This window comes from Stenella coeruleoalba (genome assembly GCF_951394435.1).
Source record: "Stenella coeruleoalba genome assembly, chromosome: 16".
Lineage (NCBI taxonomy): Eukaryota > Metazoa > Chordata > Mammalia > Artiodactyla > Delphinidae > Stenella > Stenella coeruleoalba.
In genome coordinates this window covers 45,744,214-45,766,817 of record NC_137162.1, presented here as the reverse complement: position 1 = coordinate 45,766,817, position 22,604 = coordinate 45,744,214, and the positions used below count along the sequence as shown (strand labels likewise).

Below are 22,604 nucleotides of genomic sequence, written 5' to 3'. Positions count from 1 at the left end.
AAATGAAGAAAGGAAGAGAAAGGAAGGAAGAAAGAAGCCCAGAGACAGGTGTTAGAGATTCACAAATGCAGCTTGGCCAGATAGTGGATAGTGAGTGGTCTTGGCCTCATTTGAATAATTCTGAAGGATCTGGGAGCTCTTGTTGGAGACAAGGCACTGGCCACAAAATACAGTGTTAGCTGGTCTTGGAGGCATGAGACGTGAGCTGGTTCAGAGGTACTTTGGAGGCTGAGGTTGGACAGAACATTGAAGTGTGGTCAGAGCCTAGAAGGAGAATAGTCCTGGGTTATCTTCCATCCAAATACTGTTGAATCAAAAGACAGATCTGTGAAGGCTGTCAAATGAACCATCTCATTTAATTTTTATCCATTGACTTGCCTCTCTATATCTCACTTTGAGTAATCAGATATAGCTGCCAATCTCAAACCTTCTCTTCAACTGTGTCTAATCCATCATTTAACCAATTTTATTTTCCATTTCTTTTGTTTTAATTGACTCTTCTTTTAATCTGCCTAGTCATTCCCCCTTCTTTATTGGCCCAAAGTATAGTAATACAAGTTATAGTGCAATTTTTGGCACCCACCCTCAGGACAGCCCTTTCTCTCCCCTTTGCTTACCATTTACTATTCCTAGATTTAGTTTTAATTCACTTGGGGGGAGGCTGAAAGGAGGTGGGACTTTTCAAGAACAAAAAAATCCATAAAGGTATGTTATATCTAGAGTATAGTTGGGTTTTTAAATTTAATTAATTAATTAATTTATTTATTTTTGGCTGCATTGGGTCTTTGTTGCTGCGCGCAGGCTTTCTGTAGTTGTGGCGAGCGGGGGCTGCTCTTCGTTGTGGTGCATGGGCTTCTCATTGCGGTGGCTTCCCTTGTTGTGGAGCTCCGGCTCTAGGTGTGCAGGCTTCAGTAGTTGTGGCTCGCAGGCTCTGGAGCGCAGGCTCAGTAGTTGTGGCACACAGGCTTAGTTGCTCCGCAGCATGTGGGATCTTCCCGGACCAGGAATTGAACCCATGTCCCCTGCACTGGCAGGCGGATTCTTAACCACTGTGCCACCGAGGAAGCCCTGGGGTTTTTAAAAAATCATTTACTCTACATTACTGATAGAAGTAGAATTCTCTGGGCCCCTTCATATCCTCAAGGACTGATAAACTCTTAAAATTCCAGTATTTGGAGCAAATGTTTGTTGAATTTAGGCTTACTATTTTATAAAAGGAAGGGAGAGTTGGTATATTCATAGACACATGAAGGTACAGAGAATTACATTTCAGTAGACTAGTGAAAAAGTCTCAAGACCTCCATCATCAACAAGAGGCCTGGAAATAGCAGATGTTCAACCCTAAACCTTGACACTGGGTACCTGAGTCCTATCAGTGGCACCCCATTGTTTTTAGACAGTGAAATCTTCAATGCAGCTCAAAGCCATGCGAAGTCCGGCCCCACAATCAACTCATACTATTCTCTCTTTCTCATTGCCTCCCCCCGCCTCCCTCCCCCTCTTTTAAAAGAGAGTTTATTTTTTAGAGAAATTTTGGGTTTACAGAAAGTTCACAAGATAGTATGTGTAGTTCCTAAACACTTCCTCTTCCCCAGAGTTTCCCCTATTCTTAACTTCTTGTATTAGTGTGGTACATTTTGTAACTGGTAAGTCAATATTGCTACTTATTATTTTTTTTTAATTAATTAATTTTGGGCTGCGTTGCATCTTCGTTGCTGTGCACGGGCTTTCTCTAGTTGTGGCAAGAGGGGTCTACTCTTTGTTGTGGTGCGCAGGCTTCTCTTTGCAGTGGCTTCTCTTGTTGCGGAGCATGGGCTCTAAGCATGCGGGCTTCAGTAGTTGTGGCACTCGGGCTCGGTAGTTGTGGCTGTCAGGCTCAGTAGTTGTGGCACACGGGCTTAGTTGCTCTGCGGCATGTGGGATCTTCCCGGACCAGGGCTCGAACCCATGTCCCCTGCATTGGCAGGTGGATTCTTAACCACTGCGCCACCAGGGAAGTCCCAATATTGCTACTTATTATTAAAGTCCCTAGTTCACTTTGGTGTTCACTGCTTGTGTTGTACAGTTCTGTGGGGTTTCACAAGTGCATAATGTCATGTATCTAACATTACATTATCATATAGTCTGATCACCCTAAAAATTCCATGCCCCAACTTTTCACTCCTTCCCCCATCTCTGTTCCCCACTCCAAACTCCTGGCAACCACTGTTCTTTTTACTATCTCTGTAGTTGTACCTTTTCTAGAAGTCATATAGTTAGAATCATACAATATGTAGCCTTTTCAGACTGGCTTCTTTCACTTAGCAATGTGAATTTGAGGTTCTCCCATGTCTTTTTGTGGTTTGGTATTTCATTTGTTTTTATCATTGAATAATATTCCAATGTATGGATGTTCCACAGGCTGTTCACCGACCAGAGGAGCTCTTGATTGCTTCCAGTTTTGACAATCATAAATGAAGCCACTGTATACATTCGTGTGCAGAATTTTCTGTGGACATAAGTTTTCATCTCACTTGGGTAAATATGTAGGAATGTGATTGCTGGATCATATGATAAGACTAAGTTTACTTTTGTAAGAAACTACCAAACTGTCTTCCAAAGTGGCTGTACTATTTTGCATTTCTACCAGCAATGACTGAGAGTTCCTTTGTTTCCATACTCTCACCAGCATTTGATATTGTTAGTGCTGCAGATTTTAACCATTCTAATACATGTGTAGCAGTTCTCTTGTCTATTTTTTAATTGGATTGTTATTGTTCAGTTTTTAAGAGTTCTTCATACATTTTGGAATGTACAAGTCTTTTATCAAGTGTGTGTTTCACAAACATTTTCTCCCAGTCTGTAGCTTGCCTTTTCATTTCATTTATAGTGTCTTTTGCAGAGGAGGAGTTATTCGTTTTAACCTATTTTTTCTTTCATGGATGATGCTTTTGGTGTTGTATCTAAAAACTCATCACCAAGCCCAAGTCGCCTAGATTTTGGCTTGTGTTAGCGTCAAGAAATTTTAGAGTTTTGTGTTTTACATTTAGCCTATGACCTATTTTTAGTTAATTTTTGTGAAAGCTGTAAGGTCTGGATTAATTTTTTTGCATGTGGATGTCCAGTTTGAACATCTGTTGAAAAGGCTATCCTTTCTTCATTGAATGGCCTTTGTTCTTTTGCCAAAGATCAATTGGCTGTATTTATGTGGTTCTACCTCTGGGCTCTTTATTCTGTTCCATTGATCTGTTAGTCTATACTTTTGGCAATACCACACTGTCTTGATTACTGTACTTCATAGTAAGACTTGAAGTCAGGTAATGTAAGCCTGCTGATGGTGCTTTTCTTGTTTTGTATTATGTTGGCCATTCTGGGTCTTTTGCCTTTCCATATAAACTTTAGAATCAGTTTGTCTATATCCAAAAATAACTTGCTGGGATTTTGACTGAGATTGCATTGGAATCTATGGATCAATGCATATTGTGCCATCCTGACAATATTGAGTCTTCCTATTCATGAACATGGATTATGTCTCCATTCATTTAGGTCATCTTTGATTTGTTTAACCAGTTTTGTAGTTTTTCTCAGATCCTGTACATATTTTGTGACATACCTAATTATTTTATTTTTGGGCTATTAATGTAAATGTCATTATATTTTAAATTTCACATTCCAATTGTTTATTGCTGGTATATAGCAAAGGAATTGATTTTTTAAAATTTATTTATTTTATTTTTGGCTGCGTTGGGTATTCGTTGCTGCACATGGGCTTTCTCTAATTGCAGTGAGCAGGGGCTACTCTTCGTTGCAGTGCACGGGCTTCTCGTTGCGGTGGCTTGTTGCAGAGCACGGGCTCTAGGCATACGGGCTTCAGTAGTTGTGGCACACAGGCTCAGTAGTTGTGGCTCTTGGGCTCTAGAGCACAGGCTCAGTAGTTGTGGCGCAAGGGCTTAGTTGCTCCATGGCATGTGGGAATCTTCCCAGACCAGGTCTTGAACCCATGTCCCCTGCACTGGCAGGCGGATTCTTAACCACTGCACCACCAGGGAAGTCCCAAAGCAATTGATTTTTGTGTATTAACCTTGTATCCTGAAACCTTAATACAGTGGCTTATTAGTTCAGGAGTTTTTTGTTCATCTTTGGGATTTTCTACAACAATAATCATGTAACTGGGAACAAAATCAGTTTTATTTCTTCCTTCCCAACCTACCTGTATACCTTTTACTGTTATATTGCATTAGCTAGAACTTCCAGTATGATGTGGGATAGACGTAGTGAGAGATCCTTGCCTTGTTCCTGATCTTAGGAAGAAATCATCTAGTTTCTAAATATTGAGCACAGTGTTAACTGTAGACTTTTATAGATTTTGTGTGTGTATGTCATGTTGAGGAAGTTCCCCTGTATTCTAGTTTGCTGAATGTTTATCATGAATATGTCTTGGATTTTGTCAAATGCTTTTTCTGCATCTTTTGATATGATCATATGACTTCCTTAGCCTGTTGCTATGATTACATTAATTGAACCAGCTTTGCATACCTGGGATAAATCCCACTTGGTCATGGTGTATAATTTTTTACTATATTGCTGAATTCTATTTGCTAACACTTCGTTAAGAATTTTTCTATCTCTAATCATGAGAGATATCGGTCTGAAGTTGTTTGTGTTTTTACTGTCTTTGGCTTTGGTATCAAGGTAATAAAACAAATTGGGAAGTTTTCCCTCCTCTCTCCTATTTCAGGAAGAGTTTGTATAGTCATGTTAATTCTTCTTTAAACAGCTGGTAGAATTCTCCAATAAAACCATGTAGGTGTGAAGATTGCTTTGTGAGAGTTACAAAATTACAAACTCAATTTCCATAATAGTTATATGGTTATTCAAATTATACATTTTATATTTGATGAGTTGTAGTAGTTTGTACTTTTTGAGGAATTGCTCCATATAATCAAAGTTGTCAGATATATGTGTAGAGTTGTTTGTGGTATTCCATTATTATATTTTTAATGTCTGCAGGGTCTATAGTAATATCCCTTATTTTATTTTTGATGTTAGTAACTTGAGTCTTCTCTATTTTTCCCTTTCAGTCTTGTGAGAGGTTTGTCAATTTGATTGAACATTTCAAAGCTTTTTGTTTCATTTGTGTTTCTCAATTAACTTTTTTCTGTCCCATTCATTTCAGCTCTTTATTTTTGCATTCTGCTTGAGTTTATTTTGCTTTTTCCCCCCTAGTTTCTTGAGGTAGTAGCCTTGATTTGTGATCTTTCCTCTTTTTAATTGAAATATAGTTGGTTTCAGGTGTACAGCAGTGGTTCATATATATATATATATATATATATATATATATTTTTTTTTTTTTTAGATTATTTTCCCTTATTGGTTATTACAAAATATTGAGTATAGTTCTCTGTGCTATACAGTAGGTCCTTGTTGGTTATCTGTTTTATATACAGTAGTGTGTATATATTTTCACTTTCATTCTGTTAAACATATATCTTAAAATTTCCCTTGAGACTTAACCCATGAATTATTTAGAAGTGTGTTGTTTAGTTTCTAAGTGTTTGGAAATTTTCCTTTTAGCTTTCTGTTATTGATTTCTAATTGATTCCATTGTGGCCAGAGGACACATTTTATATTATTTCAATTCTTTTCAATTTGTTGAGGTTTGTTTTATAGCTTAGGAATGGTCTATCTTGACATATATTCCCCAGGTACTTGAAAAGATTGTGCATTCTGTCATTGTTGAGTGGAGTGTTTTTTAAGTGTTTAGATCACATTGATTGATTGATGGGATGACGTTGAGTTCTATATCCTTGTTTCTTTGTGTTTTTTGGCCGCACCACATGGCTTGTGGGATCTTAGTTCACTGACCAGGGATTGAACCCGTGGCCTCAGCATGAAAGTGCAGAGTCCTAACAATTGGACCACTAGGGAATTCCCTTTGCTGATTTTCTATCAAATTGTTCTATCAATTGTTGAGAGAGGGATGTTGAAGTCATTAACTATAATTTTATATTTGTCTGTTTCCATTCATTTCTGTCAGTTTTTGCTTCACATATTTTGCATCCTTATTACTTTGTACATAAAAATTTAAGATTGCTGTCTTCTTAGTGGATTGACCCTTTTATCACTATGAAACATCCCTCCCTATCCCTAAATTTCTTGCTCTAAAGTCTACATTATTTGATACCAATATAGCCACTCCTGCTTTTGATTAATGTTTCAAAGTATATCTTTTATTCCATCCTTTCACTTTCAACCTCCCTTTATCATTATATTTGAAGTGAGTTTCTTACAGATACCATATAGTTCATATAATTGGGTCATATTTTTAATGCACTGCCAAACTCTGTCTTTAATATTTAGTGTCTTGTTATTTAATGTAATTATGATGTATGCATATTTAAGTCTGCCATTATTTTTTATTTTCTGGTTCTCTATGTTTTAACATTTTTCTGTTTTCCTGCCTATCTGTGGGTTAATTGAACTTTTAAAATTCCATTTTGATGTATCTATTGCATTTTTGAGTGTACCTCTTTCTATAGCTTTCAGAGTGGTTGCTCTAGGTATTACCTTATAAGTACATAACTTGTCACTGTCTACTGGCATCAATATTTTACGTTTGAGCAAAGTATAAAAAACTTACGTCTCTTTATGCCCTTGACCCTCCCATTTATAATTGTCTTATTTCCTCTATATACATTGAAAACCACAATAGACAGCTATAATTTTTGCTTCAACAAACGTAATTTAGAAAACTCAAGAAAAATACAGTGTACTGTATTTATCCATATTTTTACTCTTTCTGTTCTTCCTGATGTTTCAAGATTCCTTCTTTTATCATTTCCTTTCTGTTTCAAGAACTTCCTTTAGTCATTCTTTTAGGGCAAGTATGCTGGAAACAAGTTCTCTTAGTTTTCCTTCATCTGAGAATGCCTTGATTTTCCCCCTTCATCCCTGAAGCATATTTTTACTAGATATAGAATTCTGCATTGGCAGTTCTTTTCTTTCAGAATTTGAAAAGTGTTGTGCCACTTCCTTCTGGCCTTCATTGTTCCTGATGAGAAACCAATTGTAATTTTCTTTTACACACATAAAATGAGACATTTATTATGCCAAAGAATGGGCTTTATTTTTCATTTTCCCAAAACACTAAAATAGCACACGGCATAGTAATTTAGCACACAATATAAACTAATATATGCAGTCAAATAATTCTGAAATTGGTTAAGTCTTACTTTGGGACTCCTTAAAAACTTACACTCTTAAGTGCCTTTTATCAAAGTTATCAACGCACAACAAAAGGAGTTAACCCAGAAAAATCTAAGTGTAAGAGATACCTTGACTCCTATAAACTGGAAACCTTCTATAAGGGAAATACTTGATTTGCCTCTCTATAACTGAGCAAGGACAGATAGCCTCAAGCTCCTTTTTATTTCAAATAACACTGCTAGGGTTCCTAATTAGAGAAAGGTTTATCTAAAGGTAAGGTTAATGTTGCAACTTTCACTGTAGGGCCTCCATTTATTGCATTCGAAGTGGAAGGAAAGGCATGTGAGAAGAGAAATCAAATTTTGTTGACCAAAATTATTCTACAAAATGTAGAAATGGGGCTTCCCTGGTGGCGCAGTGGTTGAGAGTCCACCTGCCGATGCAGGGACACGGGTTCGTGCCCCGGTCCGGGAAGATCCCACATGCCACGGAGCGGCTGGGCCCGTGAGCCATGGCCGCTGAGCCTGTGCGTCCGGAGCCTGTGCTCTGCAATGGGAGAGGCCACAACAGTGAGAGGCCCACGTACTGCAAAAAAAAAAAAAAAAATGCAGAAATGGTAACAGCTTACCATCAACTCAGCCTGGCTCAGAGCAAGTACAGAGGGGTTGATTTTACAAATATCTACTTCCATTAGATGGTCAGAGACAGTATCTGGGACCGTAGCCCTTTAGAATGGGTGTTGAAGGCATATTAAATGCTTCATGTTAAATCTTTAGGGTCTAATCTGATATTTATGTAGGATATATCAATATTCTCCTTGAAATGGTTTCCCAATCCTGAATGTCTTTCAAGCACAATTTAAAAGTCAAAAATTTCCTTGCATATCAACCAGCTTTCCATGAATTTGAATTCCACTTACTTTAAGTCTATCTGGTCATACAAACCAAAGCAGGAGCTTCATGGCTGCATGGTTTGCATCCAGACTTAATGCAAAAGAAATCATTTAGGACTTTTAAAATTAATCTATTTTTATTGTTCTGCTTGTACCTTAATTATGACGTAACAGATTTGCAAATTCAAAAGCTTGTAGAGCCAGTAATGCCAGTGTTATCTGCAGATCATTTGAGGTACTTTTTTCACATGAAAGCATTTTCTTGTATTCTACTGTTTGCTCTGAAAACATGAGCTTTGAATGGTCAGGGAAAACACATTTTGTCTCATCATTCAAAAATATTTGGGGATGTGCTGCAGCAGTGTAGACAGGATGGAATGCAGGCAAGACAGTTCCAACTCAGAGTCTAGCCTCTCCAGAAAAGCACTTGGTGGTTCATCCTCACAAATCCCCATTTCTGACCATTTTTGAGAGGATGGTAGTCCTGACTCCCCAGGCTCTCCTTTGTGGCTCTGTCCTCTGTGGCTCTCAGTGGCAGTGGGCCCTCCTCCCAGCCAGTGCCTCACCTGAGCTTCTCCAGTGCCACAGGACACCCCAGCAAAACACTCTTTTGCAGGAGCAAAGAACAGATCCAGTCTTCCTCTGAACAGCTGCTGAAGCTGAATTTCTTCTTATTGATTCTTGCAAACATGGAAGTGCTTTGTTGCCATCGTGAAGCAAGAAGCTGACCTCACTCAGATCATTTTCATTTCCAGTGTTAACTCCTCATTTTGTGAATTACCATTTACATCAACTGCAAGCTTATTCGTCCTGGAAGTTATATCTGATGGGCAAGGGCTCTCCTTCTGTGTTCTGTTAAGTCTATACAGTATTTTGTCTGAGTCATCACCTGCTCCCTTCTCTTCTGCGAGGCGGATGCTGACTCTCTGATGTCAGGTGTTCTCTGATGCCCCGAGCCTAAGGACACGTCTGTCAGTCCGAGGAAGGCCTTCGATGGATCTCAATATGAACCTGCATGTGGACTTTGAGCGTCATGGAAGCTATGATGAAGACGTAGGGGAAGTTGATGCGCAGCCACCAGGCCAGGTCTAAGACGAGCAGTATTTGGGTCAGCCCCTTGCAGAAGACCCCGTAGGAGCCGGTGGTGGCCGAGTGTAAGAGCCAGACAGCCCCACAGAGCTGCTGCCATATAGACCCACCACCGTGATGTCTCCTGGCCTCTGCCCTGGCAGGTAAGATGTCATTTCTGACTGCTTTCAATAATTTTTCTTTTTTGGTTCCAGAAGTTCGACTATGATGTGCTTTTGGTGTGGAATTTTTTTAGTTTATCCTGTTTGGAGTTCATTCAGCTTTTTGAATCTATAGGTTTTTATGTCTTTTGATAAATTTGGGAAATTTTTTTAGAAACTATTTCTTTGAACACTTCTTCATCCCACACCATCTTTCTCCTCTCTTCTGGAATTCCAATGATATGAATGTTATATGTTACAGTCTCAGATTTTCCTGAGGCCCTATTTTTTATTATTTTTCAGTCTATTTTTATCATTGTTCAAATTGGCTAATTTCTATGGTTCCATTTTCAAGTTCACTGATTCTTTCCTCTATCCTCTTTATTCTGTTGTTGAGCTCATTCTTGGAGGGTTTTTTTAAAATTTGTTATTGTATTTTTTTAGTTTTAAAATTTTAAATTGGTTTTTCTTATATATCCTACCTCTTGGTTGAGACTTTCTACTTTCTTGCTGAGACTTTTTCATTTATTTCAAGTGTTCATAATTGTTTGTTGAAGCATTTTTATGATGGCTGCTTTAAAATCCTCGTCAGGTAATTCTAACATTTGTGTCATCACCGTATTGCTGTTTGTTGGTTGCCTTTTGTCACTCAAGTTGAGATCTTCCTGGTTCTTGGTATGATAAGTGACTTTTCATTCAAAGTGATTTTTCATTGAACATTTTGGATATTATGAGAATCTGGGATCTCATTAAATCTTGTGTTTTAGCAGGCCTCCTCTGATACGTTTTTTTTGTTTTGTTTTGTTTTTTCTTTTTGTGGTATGCGGGCCTCACCGCCGTGGCCTCTCCTGTTGCAGAGCACAGGTTCCGGATGCGCAGGCTCAGCGGCCATGGCTCATGGGCCCAGCCGCTCCGCAGCATGTGGGATCCTCCCGGACCGGGGCACGAACCTGCGTCCCCTGCATTGGCAGGCAGACTCCCAACCACTGCACCACCAGGAAAGCCCTGATACCTGTTTTAGCTGGCCTCAGGTACTGTTCCAGCTGGGGAACAAGACACTGCCTCGTTACAGCCAGATGGAGATGGATGTTCAGGTTCTCCTCTCTGCCTCAGTTTACACACAGAGGGGAGGGCTCCTTGTCACTGCTTGGTAGAAATTGGAGTTCAGGCTCCACTGTAGGCTGTGCTGACATAATTCTGGCTAGGAAGGGGAGCACCCTGATGCTCTTCATGTATTCTCCATTGACAATGCAGAATGGCAGATGGAAGTGCATGAATGGCCTCAGTTCTGCTGAGAAGTGGGAAAAAGTTCTGTCAGTTAGGCTTCCTCTGACACTTCCTAGTGGAAGGGGCAGGGCACCTAACAGGAAACGGGAGAGGAGCCATGTTAGCCCAGGTGGAGATAGAAGTCCAGTGTTCGCATGTGTTCTCCACTCACACTGCGTTGGGAGAGACCCCCTTTACCACCTGACCTACTGGAGCATTTTGTTGTAACCTGGAAAGGGTGAAAGTCTAGGCTCTATACATTATCTTTGCTGGTAGGGTCTTAGTTTTGTTGTTGTTTTTGTGTGTTTGGCTTGAATAGAGGGTTTATTACATAAAAGTTTCTGTCTTGTAGGCTGCCCCTTTCCTGGTCCATTGGCTAAAGGGAGTAGGCTTTTCTTGGGCCTTTATCTGCACTCAGAATTTCCAGGTGGCTGCCTGTTCCAGTAATCACTATAGAATATAAGACCAATAACAAAATCCAGGGAACTTACCACTATATTGTTCCTTGGTTCCCAGGATTCCCCTAGCCAGTCTGCCTTCTCTCTTCCCCCTTTCAGAATTTTATATTTGTTTTATATATCATGTTCATGGTTTTTAGCTGTACTTAGCAGGAAGAATAGGGAAATGTTTGTGTACTCCATGTTTTGGAATAAGAAGTCCTTTCTATTTTAGTGTGATGGTATTGTGGTACAGTCTTTAAAGACATATATTATGTCTGGGGTGAACTTCAAAAAATTGGGGTGGGTAATAGGTAGGAATATGGAGCAAACGAGATTAGCTATGAATTGGTAATTGTTGAAGATGGGTGATGTATGTAGGTTTATTACCCTACTCTATTTTTGTATATGTCTGAAATTCCCCTTAAAAAGAAAACCATTTCCTGACTACCCAGTCTAAGTCATGTTACAAGCTCTTGTCTGTGTTCTCCACTACAATGTAAACTTGATAACAAGGGCCCAGTCTATCTTGGTCACAATTACAGCTCCAAAGCTTAAAACTGACTGGTATATGGCTAGCATTCTAATTACCATGTTTCCTCAAATATAAGATTCCATAGATTATAAAATACATTTATTTTATTACCATTAAAAAATACTGCAAATTAAATTATGATATACCACCAAGTTTTAGAAGTATTTGGATTCCAGATGCTACAATGTGAAAAAAATGTTTTAGAATTAATGAAATATGATATCTGTGGAATAAATGAATACTCTAAAATACTGCAAGGTCAAGATTCTGATGACGATGCTTCATACATGTTCAAGAGCAGATCAGGGTATATTTTTGAGAGTATTATCAATTCTACAGTGAGTATATTTCTTCCCAAATATTGAAATTTTTTATGCCCAACTTTATAGGTTCTTGTTACAAATCTTAATAGAAAATGCAACACTCTGCCATGGTCTCCCATCTTGTCACCACCAAGGACCCTTTTATTATTTTATCCCCAAGGTTCTCATATTTTGAAATATTTTGATGCCAAGTAAAATTTATTTTTTCCTTGATATCAAGTAAAAGCTAATTTTCATTTTTCATCTATTAAATATATAGTATTCAAACTGAGGCAATATAATTCCAGCTAAAATAAACATGACCTTCTACCTACCCTGTGTGGACTCACCATTAGGAAATCTACTTTTTAGCGTCCAGTGCCACTTTCTCAGAATCCAAGAACCAAAGATGGCAGGCACTTGAGATGATAGGAATCAAGATGGCAAGAAGCCACATGCCAGCTCCTATATTAAGTCAAGAAAGGGCATTTAGGTAGCCCATCTAAACGTTATAAGTTAGGCCATTTGTTTATACAACTCTCCAACAGAGAAAGTTGTGTAAGGGCATTAAACACTCTGGTGAACTGACATTGTCCAGGGGCCTATTCCAATTTCTAAATTGTTAGCATAAAAGTTCAATTCGTTTTTCTAGGTTGAATTGCAACACAGTAGTGAAAAGAAAATGATATTTGTGGGGTTTTTTGCATCACCCTCTCTCTGTGCCTCAGTTTAGATCTGAGTGCAGAGGACAAGTCATTCATCTTTGCATCCCTGAGCAGACAGTTCAGTGGTTGCCCAGAGAAGGCACTTGTGTCTGTGAATATGTGAATGAATGGAAGGATGGTGGTCCTCAGAACCTTCAAGACATCTTCTTATTTGAGCTCTCTTGAGGGAAGATGGAAACTAGGAAAAGGAAATGAACAGGAAACATGACCTCAGGAACCTGGCAAGGAAGAAAAACTAAGGCATCCTGAATTCTCTTTACCTTTGGAAAGTTCCTTATGCCTGTGACCATTTCTACATGCCTAACACCTAATGTGGAATAACAAATCTATATGCAAAAACTTTAACGAAATACCTAAGACACACATTTTTAAAATGAGAGCATAGGGCTTCCCTGGTGGTGCAGTGGTTGGGAATCCGCCTGCCAATGCAGGGGACACAGGTTCGCCCTGGTCCAGGAAGATCCCACATGCCACGGAGCAACTAGGCCCGTGCACCAAAACTACTGAGCCTGTGCTCTAGAGCCCATGAGCCACAACTACTGAGCCCGCATGCCACAACTACTGAAGCCCATGCACCTAGAGCCTGTGCTCTGCAACAAGAGAAACCACTGCAGTGAGAAGCCCGCACACTGCAACGAAGAGTAGCCCCCACTCTCTGCAACTAGAGAAAGCCCGTCTGGAGCAATGAAGATCCAACGGAGCCAAAAATAAATAAATGAAATAAATTAAAAAATAAATAAAATGAGAGTATGTATATTAGGTGGTACCAAGGGGATCAAAATTTCTTTATTCTCTTCCTAGAAAAATCATGTAAACATTAGCACAGATCTCTCCTTATCCCCCAGGTTCAAAATCATCATGACCTGTTAGCCCTACATTTAAAATAAAACAGTCAGGAAAAATAAAACCAGTTATCAGATGAACAGTTTTGGTTGTCTTCTTTGGGAAACCTTGCACTTTAAAGGCTCAGTAGGTCTGTGTGAATCTGGTGAGGAGGGACTAAGGGGACTCCAGTGGGCACGGAGCACAGCAGTGGGTCAGTGGATTCCGGCAGTTTGTTCTAATAAGTATCACATTAGGACCCACTTCCAGCCCCCAAAGGACAGGATTAAATATTCTGAGCTCACGTTCCAGGAATGGCTGGTCTTTCCCTTCCCTCCAGAAAAAGGACTGGGGCAGATCCACAGGGTTGAGAGGAGGAAGGACACACCTTCTTAACCTTTGTTTGTCTTTAAAACAGACTTCCTAGGATGCACTTCTTCCTTACATCAGAAAAAAGCCATGAATATGCAGCCACATGGATTGGAGAAGACAGAAGAAAACAGGTGAGAATCTATGCAATTGCTTCTCTTCCTGTTGAAGTGTTAAAAGAATAGAATCCAGTGACTTTTTTGTTCCGTCATATTGTTGGAGTGGGGCAACTTAATGCTTGGTTTCCAAAGCAATATATTATTGGCTAAGTACCTGACATAGCAATCCTGGAGCTTGGTTAGATCTTCTTTTCAATCTCACTTTCAAATACCTATCTTCTTGCCTTTAGTGTCACTTCAACCAGGAAGAAAAGAGGTAAGTCTCAGAGACCATTTAATATACCCCACTGATAACTAGTTATTTATGATGAAGAATAAGCTGTACTACGAACTTGGTAGAGAACAAGAGTGTCAGAACCTTTGCTCTATCAGATTACAAAGTAAGTCTCCTTTCATAATGAACTCCTGGAAGTTGAGATGGTACTCCCTAACGTCTGGGCATCTGTTAGCCCATGGGTAAAACGGGCTAAAATATATAAAGCAATGAGCACAGTCCCTAGTGTACAGTAGGTGCCCCATACATGTTTCTGGTCAACTAAAATAGTTGGCATTTATTAAGGACCAACTGAGTGCCAGACCCTATGCTCGTTGCTTTATATACAGTATTTCTTGGTAGGTGCTAATAACCCATTTTCTAAATGAGTTAAGTAAGGCTCAGCAATTCAGTTTATCCAGAGAAGGTTAAAATGTTAGCTGGGGATACAGTTAGCAATTGAACCCAGCTGGCCTGATTTTAAATCTCACGCCCTTTCCATTAGTCCACATTGTTTCCTTAAACTGTTATTATACATTTGAGTGAGCTAGATAGAAAGTGAAAAGCAAGTGAGTTATATTAAAAACCTAAGAATTCTAAACTGAAAATATCCTTTCATGCCTCAGTAGATTAAAGAAGGGAAGGGTAAACAACATGTAATAAAAGAAACCCTAAATGAAAGAGAACAAAAAGGTGCTGTTAAATGTCTTAAAATAGATACAAATGTTAGTTCAGTGTCTGATTTTGTCCCTCCTTTTACAGAGGGCCTTTAGGAACAAAGTAATCATGTTCTCTCCACCACCCTCCCCACCACAAAAAATGGACATTATTTCTCTCTATACATTCCTCATGATTAAACCGTCCCAATTCAAGAATGTACTGGGACAAAGAAGTAGGCAGGCTTTTATTCTTGAAAACCCCTCAATAGAAGAAAGGCAGTCAGGAAGATGGCCTGGTCACCAACCTGTTCAGTACTAAGAGCTGAGTCTTAGTACCTGTATTCTGTAATATTAGGCTGGGGGGTCTTCTTACCTGGACTCAGTGATTTCTGTACCACATGAACCTCCTAAACTGTTCATGCAACATTTTAAAGAACTGTTTACTTAGTCTTGGGGCTAGATAAGAGGGAAAGAATATAGAGATAGATAAAAAGAAATGAAATATACCATGAATGCTTAACCAAAGCATGGAATGGGTTGGGAAGGAAAGAAAAGACTTTAGTACCAGTAGAAATAAAGCCAGACACCTTGGACTCAGAGATGATGAAAAATCTTAAAAAACTTCATCAGTGACAAGTGGCTGCCTTCAGGTGCCAAATTCCACTAACCTCTCAATCTCTATATAAACAAAAAGAGTTGCAGATGCTGGCTAAGGCCCCATTTTTTCCCTGCCAATATTGATACCAGGTGTTTGGACCATCTACTTAAAACTCCTTATTAATAGGATTTGACCACCAATAGCTTTTCCTGACAGTTGACTATAAACTAGAACTTCAACAGTATGGTTTAGAATTACTTTAGAAATATAAATAAGTGCTTCTGTGATTAAACTCTACTCTCAGTTAACACAGAATTGACATTGGCTTTAACTTCTGAGAGACATTATTATTTATGTTTGTTGCCCATTTTAAATGGACACAATTGTAAATAAAGAATTTTAAACAGAGCCCCTAATAAAGCCTAAACCTAATCATTTCCACAATTCCAGTTTTATTTAGATTTTATGTGCTTGCATGTAGACACACTTAAAGAACATATCTTTTTTATATATATGAAATATAGATGATATGGGAGTTTGACAAATGATTTGTTAATGAAAATTTATTAACTATATAACCTTTGAGTACTAGGGAAACTTCACTATGTACAGATCACCATGAAGTTCCCAGTTTCTAAACTCTGGTTATATGAATATGCCTCAAGCACCAAGGAACAAACAATAATCCTAATTCAAAAAGAAAGAAAAAAAAAACCCCAAGAAACAAAAGATCCTTCAAGTCTCTTGAATCTGTTTGTTTTTTAAACACCATTTGGGAAACACTTTTATTCTACATTTCCTTCCATTTAGGTCAGTTTCCAAAAACAGTATCAATAAAAATTGATCAGGGAAAAAGGACAGACAAACCATTACAGATAAAGGTGATGTCACTAAATAACTTTCTGGAAATTATTCTGCCTTAAATACAAAACTTTTAACGCAGGGGATCTGCATTATGTAACATGTATGAAAAAAAAACCCCAACTCTTAATTTTCAAAAATCAAAAACTCCAACAATGCAATCATAAGAAGAGTAGGGGGTGAAAGGCTCACAGGGAGATCTTTAGCAGACCCAGTTAGTTAAACAGATTCTAGGATTTCACCTTCTTCCCTGGCATCTGCTAGCTGCAGAGGCAATTTGTATAATATACAGGCATCAAAAAAGAGACCTGACAGGCTGAGCACAAACTTTCATGAAATTTCACAAGAAATCTTATGGGCAAAAGAAAGAAAAATCAAAGAATGAAGACTGAAATAGAAAAAAATGGAAACAAAATATGTCTGAATCTATGTTTGTGGAAGGGACTGCATCCTTGCCTACAAATGTGGATTATATACACATTTATATTAAGTCAGTTCATATGTTACACCTGACAGTTCAGAAAGGATGTTTCTCATGAGAGGTGGAAGGAGGTTCTATTCACTTGGATCCTCAGGCCCCAGTCCTTTGTCCTGGCTGGTTGGTGGTCTCCGCACAAGACTCAACAGCTTGGTATATGAATGGATAAAGCTTGATGTCTGGTCCAGGGGTGGAACAGTTTCTACATTCTTCATTGTAATATCGTAGCAACAGCTTATATACTTCTCCTGAAGAGCAGAAAGCCAGACCAATTTGCACATTAAGGTATGTAGATGGGTAAAACTACTACAGAACACTTCAGTTTTATCTTAATCAAATAATATACTCACATTTGGCTTTTGAAAATAGAGCATGAAGGCTTTATTTTTTTAAAAAAAGCCTGGAAGGCTTTCCTGATATAAAGTTAAAATTTTTTAGAATACCTTAAAGAAACTACTTATTAGTTCATAATTACAGCAGGCTATACATGGTGCATCATCCATGCATTGTTTTGGGAGTTTGTGGCAACTCTAATTTTACATTTAGCTCCCATATAGCAAGGCCTTTCAGGTCCAGCTGAAACAGTAGATGGAGGATGCTGGCATGTCTGATAAACATGACTCAGAGTGAGGCCGCTTAGGTTTTAACTTACCCGCCAATACCTTCCCTCTTTCAGTTTTCTATACACAAAAAAGTAAAAAGTGGACACTAACTCCAACTTCTCGGCCTTAAATTAATAAGCTGACATACTCATTCAAGATTGAGGAGGAAAGTTTGCCAGAAAAAGATTCTGCAAGTGTTGCCCCTCTAAGACCTTGTCGCCTCATCAAAGTCACACTTCCATTTTTTCTTATCCACTATGATCTATCCAGATTTAGCAAGTGCTCCTCCTGGATGGTGTACAATCCATCTAGATACCAAGTGTCAAGACTATCCCCTACTTACCAACAGTCAGTTTCCTTTCAGTAAGGAACGTGTGCATGCTGTAAATGTCTCTCATCAATTCTGAGTCCCCAAAGGTGAAATAAACCACATCTCGCTCAGCTACAGCAGCTGCCAGTATCTGTATTAAGGCTGTAGCAAAGAGAAGAAACACAACTATATTATGACACTTCAAGATACCTTCTGTTCTTTCAACCAGGTAAATATTATAGCTGGTGTCATAGCTTTATCCTGGATTAAAGATTTATAAACCTAATATACACGTTATTAGCAATGGCAAATACAGGATGAATATAAATCATCTAGTTTTGTGACTTAACAGACATGCTGCTGAGAATATCATCAAGCCACAGAATTCCCAAGTAAGTAAGCATCTTTGTGGGAAAACAAAGGAAGGTGCATCTGAGGCAGCACAGTTAAGGCACTGAAGTGGTATTTTTTTTTTCACTTACACTAATCTGGAACTAAAATTTTTGTGTTTGCTTGCTTGATTTAATTATTTTATCTTATACATAGTCATTGTTTTTTTTCTGTCAAAGGAGTCTCTGTGATTTCCCATGAGCAATATACTTGGGAGGTTCTACTGTTCTCATTAACCCTACAGCAAGCAAGCATTCTCAAAAATGGGTTAGAGAAGACATCCTTATCCCTCCTGCACTCCCACCTCCACCCAATCACTACAGCATGGAGTGAATGTTACTGAAAACATTGGACAGTTAACTCTGGTGTACTGGAAAAGGAAAATCATTGAGAACCACTGTCCCCACAAATCAGAGTTACAAATCACTCAGCCTGGAGTATATTTCCAAAAGTTAAATTCCTTTATAATCTTAATCTCAATAGACAAAATTTATTTTTTTAATTATTTTTAAAAATAAATTTATGTATTTTGGGCTGCATTGGGTTGCACTGGGTCTTCGTCGCTACGCATGGGCTTTTCTCTAGATGCAGAGAGTGGGGGCTACTCTTTGTTGCTATGTGCAGGCTTCTCACTGTGGTGGCTTCTCTTGTTGCAGAGCACGGGCTCTAGGCGCACAGGCTCAGTAGTTGTGGTGCACGGGCTTAGTTGCTCCATGGCATGTGGGATCTTCCTGGACCCAGGTTCCAATCCGTGTCCCCTGCATTGGCAGGCAGATTCTTAACCACTGCGCCAGGGAAGCCCGACAAAATTTACTTTAAATAACAAAAATGAACAAAGGTACAATAAATGCCCTTTTGCTAGTAACAAATCTTTTCCTTCATACAATGGGAGGTGGGAATCAAACTAAAACACTATGGAGGATAAATATAGTTTTGATTTTTTGAGAGCATGTTAATATCCTACATATTCAAAACAAAATTAAAACAATAAGAATGGGAATGGGGAGGAACCTGTAGCTGAAAGCAAAGTAAAACAAATGAGCCTAATTTTATTTCAAAAGAATAGCACTACAGGGAAAGGAAAAATGAAAGGATGAAAGTAAGAACTAATCCAAGTAACTTATGAACACAATATTTGACTAATATGCCTTCAGTCTTGGGCAAAGAGGAAAGAATTGCAAACAATTCCCGGACTCTTTTTACTAGATTTGCTTACCACAGTAGTACAGGTGAAGCAATTCTGAAACTATTTTAAAATATATTTCAGGACTGAACAAATGAGTTAATTTGTTGATGTTGCTGGCAGCTGTAGTTCTCAGTATGGAAGAGGGAATACAACACGGAATGGGAAAAGACAAAAAAGAACTCTGTGGTGATTGATAGATTGAAATGGAAGGCACTGGTATGTACTCATGACTTCTAAAATATGTACATTTGTGTGTGTGTGAGTGAGAGAGAGAGAGAGAGAGTGAGTGTGTGTGTGTATGTATGTGCATTTCTTAGTTTTGTCTGCTGAAAGGGCCAAAAAGAAGACATCTTAGTAGCAATGAGCACATCTAGTGCCCAGATCTTGGTATCTAATACCATGCCACCTAACAGAGCTGTATTCCTCAGGGAACACCTGATTCCATGGTTAGGACAGGACAGGTACAAGATGAACCCAGAATGTTTTATTATACCAGAAAGTGAAGAAGTGCTCAAAAACAGGAAAACTGATGGATGTTTGTCACAAGAATATAAGAGCCAGTTTGAAGGAGCTCCTACTAGCCAAATCTGGACAAGCTAAGCATCAAAATATTATGTACAGTAATAACTTACAAATCACTGAAAAAATATAAATTCCTGAGTTCACAATGATAATATATAATAAATAGAGAGAAAGAAGGGCTTTTACTCACAGGAGAAAGCCAAAGACTAACTGGGTAAGTCGGGAGGGAGTGCTAGAACGAGATAATCCTCTTTTTGCAACCATCATGGTAAAGACTGAATCAGGCAAAGATCAATAAAGGATGCTAAACCTAAGGGAAATTTTGTCTCAAAGTGTCTTCCAACAGACTACTTAATTAACTACAAGAGAGGAAAAAAACTCTGCAACAGAGGTGGAAAAATCAGATAACACCTTGACTGGGTGACCAAAATTAACATCACTAATGGGGTCAGATGACTACTAAGTGCCTCCAGACACTATCACCTATAGGTATTGCTCTGATCAAGAATGCATACTATAACCCTAATTATGAGGGAACAGCAGATAAACTCAAGGAATGTTGTATTTTTCAAACATGTCAATGTCATAAAAGAAAGACAAAGAAAGGCTGTGGAAATACCCAGATTCAAAAGGAGGCTCAGACATTAACTAAATGCAATACCTGACCCTGGACCCTGTATTGGAGGGCAAAATGGCTACAACGGGTTTGATTAGGGCACCTGATAAAACTGCAACAGGGATGAGAAGATTAAAATATTATATCAGTGTACATTTATGAATTTATAACTGTAATGTGTTTATATAAGAGAATAGGAAAAACACACTTAAGTATTTAGCAAAGGGGGTATAATGTATGTAACTTAAGCTCAAATCATTCAGAAAAAAATTGTATATAATACACAAGCATATATGTACATAAACATACACAGAGTTGTTTAACTTTTTGTAACTTTTTGTAAATTTGAAGTTATTTTCAAATAAAAAGTTTAAAAATTATGTAGGAAGGAAAAATATTTTTAAGATGAACTAGTAAATTTGATATAGCTGAGTATCTCCAAATTTGGGAAACAATGTAAGACATTAGAATACATGTGATATTCTAAAATACCAAAGTATTTCCTAATTTCCAAACTAATATTTATTGAGTATCCCCAACATGTGAGGTACCATGACTAGGCCTCATTAATCTTGGAGTGTTGAAAGTAATTATCTCAAAATAGAGATACGTTTTAATTAAAACCACTCAACCAACTTGTACATACATTAAAGCTTCAGTGCACTCAATTTTAAAAGGTTCCTAATTAACCTAAACTACATATAAAAAGGGAAACCAATGAATCGTCATCTTCTTCTACCAGAGGTATCATTTTTTTATCTTTTGGTTTGAATGAAATTTGGCTTTAAGTATTTCCTATTTAAGAGACAGAGAGGAGAGAGAGACCCAAAGAAAAGTCCTTTTAGTCCTACTTCGTCCTTACATACAGAAATACTAGATCACAGGTCATTTGCCATTTATGAAATAAAATATTAATAAAAACATTTAAAATGTATCTCCCTATAGAGTTTAAGTTTTAAATGCTTCACAGGCCACTTTGTCCCTGTGGATAGGCTCCTGGAGCTAAGCTTGACAGATCTACCAAAAAAGAGCCTGGATCCTAATAAGAGAACCAGTTCATATTACATTCTTGATCTCACATCCATTTCTGTTTGGGTACACATGGTAACAAAAGCTGGGACTGGAGACTGAAGACCTGAACTCAGGCCTTGCCCGTCTGCTAGGTATCTAAGCTCTATGACTTTGGCCAAGTCACTTAACTCTCCTGCCTGCATTTTCGCCATCTGTGCAATGAAGAAGTTGAATCAGATGATCCCTAAAGACTCTTTCAGAGTATAAGTCCATAATCTGTTATAACTTTTCTCCTTGCATTGGATATTAGACTATAAATACACAAAGGAAATTTTCAGAAATTTAAATTAATCTTGACCTTAAATACATCAGTAATCACTAACAAAAGATCATTTTAAACAGAACTGTCTTCAGGCTTCACTACATCCCCAAGATCTTTGCACATCTAGACAATTATGTCTCGCAATTTAAGTGAACTCTCCTGTTATCACAATTTAGATGAGAATAAATCACAAATCTAATAGGGTGTATGGACTGACTCCAAGTATGATATAAAACCATCAAATTCTAACTTCAAGCACAACTAGGTGCCAAAATAATCACTTAAATTAACCTGCAGGGAGCTTGGTTTTAATTTTCTTTTTGGCATCAATGTTAAGCTGTGAAAATTCTTCAAATAAATATGAATAATGTCATAAAACAATTCACAGTGTCCTCTTGTAACAAATGAACCAAACAAAAAATGAGTAAAACCATGGATACTTTATACCACAGGTATGGTCTGAGGCCATTAGCATGTAACATTAGTAACAACTGCTAACACTGAGCTCTATACTGTAGCATGCTGAACGTTCTAGCAGCTTTTTTTAAAGGACAAACTCAAGATTCACAAGGATTAACTCACTTAATCCTTACAAAAACTGAATAAACGTTAGTATTATTTCCATTTTGAAAATCAGGAAATAAAGGCACCAAAAGATTAATTAACCTGTCTAAGGTCACAAAGCCAGAAAGCGGTGGAGCTGAATTTTCTATTTGTCAAATAGAAATTCATTAAGCTTATTTTATTTGCAAGTCACTATTAGGTAGTGAAGGTAGGGAATGGGGATAGAAAAGAAAATGCACAGGACTGCATCAAGATAGCTTCAAATTATGGTAAGCTAGCAATGGCATAATCTTTCACAAGTCAGATAACACAGTATGGAGAGGTACAAAAAATAAACACTGAGGATGTGCA

General features: G+C 38.1%; 3 protein-coding genes across 6 annotated transcripts in view; 1 reads left to right on the top strand and 2 right to left on the bottom strand.

Moving 5' to 3' along the window:
• The window catches only part of LOC307174987 (uncharacterized protein), a 207,777-nt gene that overhangs the window by 176,709 nt on the left and 8,464 nt on the right, over nucleotides 1-22,604 (top strand). For 2 of the 3 annotated variants that reach the window (XR_013824226.1, XR_013824227.1), the window contains exons 2-6: nucleotides 8,694-9,309; nucleotides 10,164-10,337; nucleotides 13,812-13,896; nucleotides 14,112-14,137; nucleotides 19,300-19,434. Coding sequence is in view for 1 of the 3 variants with exons in the window: in XM_079899688.1 (XP_079755814.1) it covers nucleotides 9,284-9,309; nucleotides 10,164-10,337; nucleotides 13,812-13,896 (285 nt within the window). In the remaining 2 variants the exon portion in view is untranslated. The remainder of the gene's footprint in view (nucleotides 1-8,693; nucleotides 9,310-10,163; nucleotides 10,338-13,811; nucleotides 13,897-14,111; nucleotides 14,138-19,299; nucleotides 19,435-22,604) is intronic. The other variant, XM_079899688.1, reaches the window with a different exon arrangement.
• LOC307175468 (protein FAM220A-like) lies at nucleotides 8,147-9,266 on the bottom strand (the record flags this gene model as incomplete). The annotated part of the gene is given in 5 exon segments (XM_079900577.1): nucleotides 8,147-8,433; nucleotides 8,436-8,713; nucleotides 8,715-8,823; nucleotides 8,826-9,003; nucleotides 9,093-9,266. Coding segments are annotated over 5 exon segments (939 nt in total). The 3' UTR covers nucleotides 8,147-8,233.
• PARG (poly(ADP-ribose) glycohydrolase) overlaps nucleotides 13,921-22,604 on the bottom strand; it is a 112,429-nt gene continuing 103,745 nt past the window's right edge. For both annotated transcript variants that reach the window (XM_079899677.1, XM_079899678.1), the window contains exons 17-18: nucleotides 17,676-17,804; nucleotides 13,921-16,978 (exon numbers count right to left, since the gene is read on the bottom strand). In XM_079899677.1, the coding sequence (XP_079755803.1) occupies nucleotides 16,824-16,978; nucleotides 17,676-17,804 (284 nt within the window). In that variant the 3' untranslated portion in view covers nucleotides 13,921-16,823. The remainder of the gene's footprint in view (nucleotides 16,979-17,675; nucleotides 17,805-22,604) is intronic.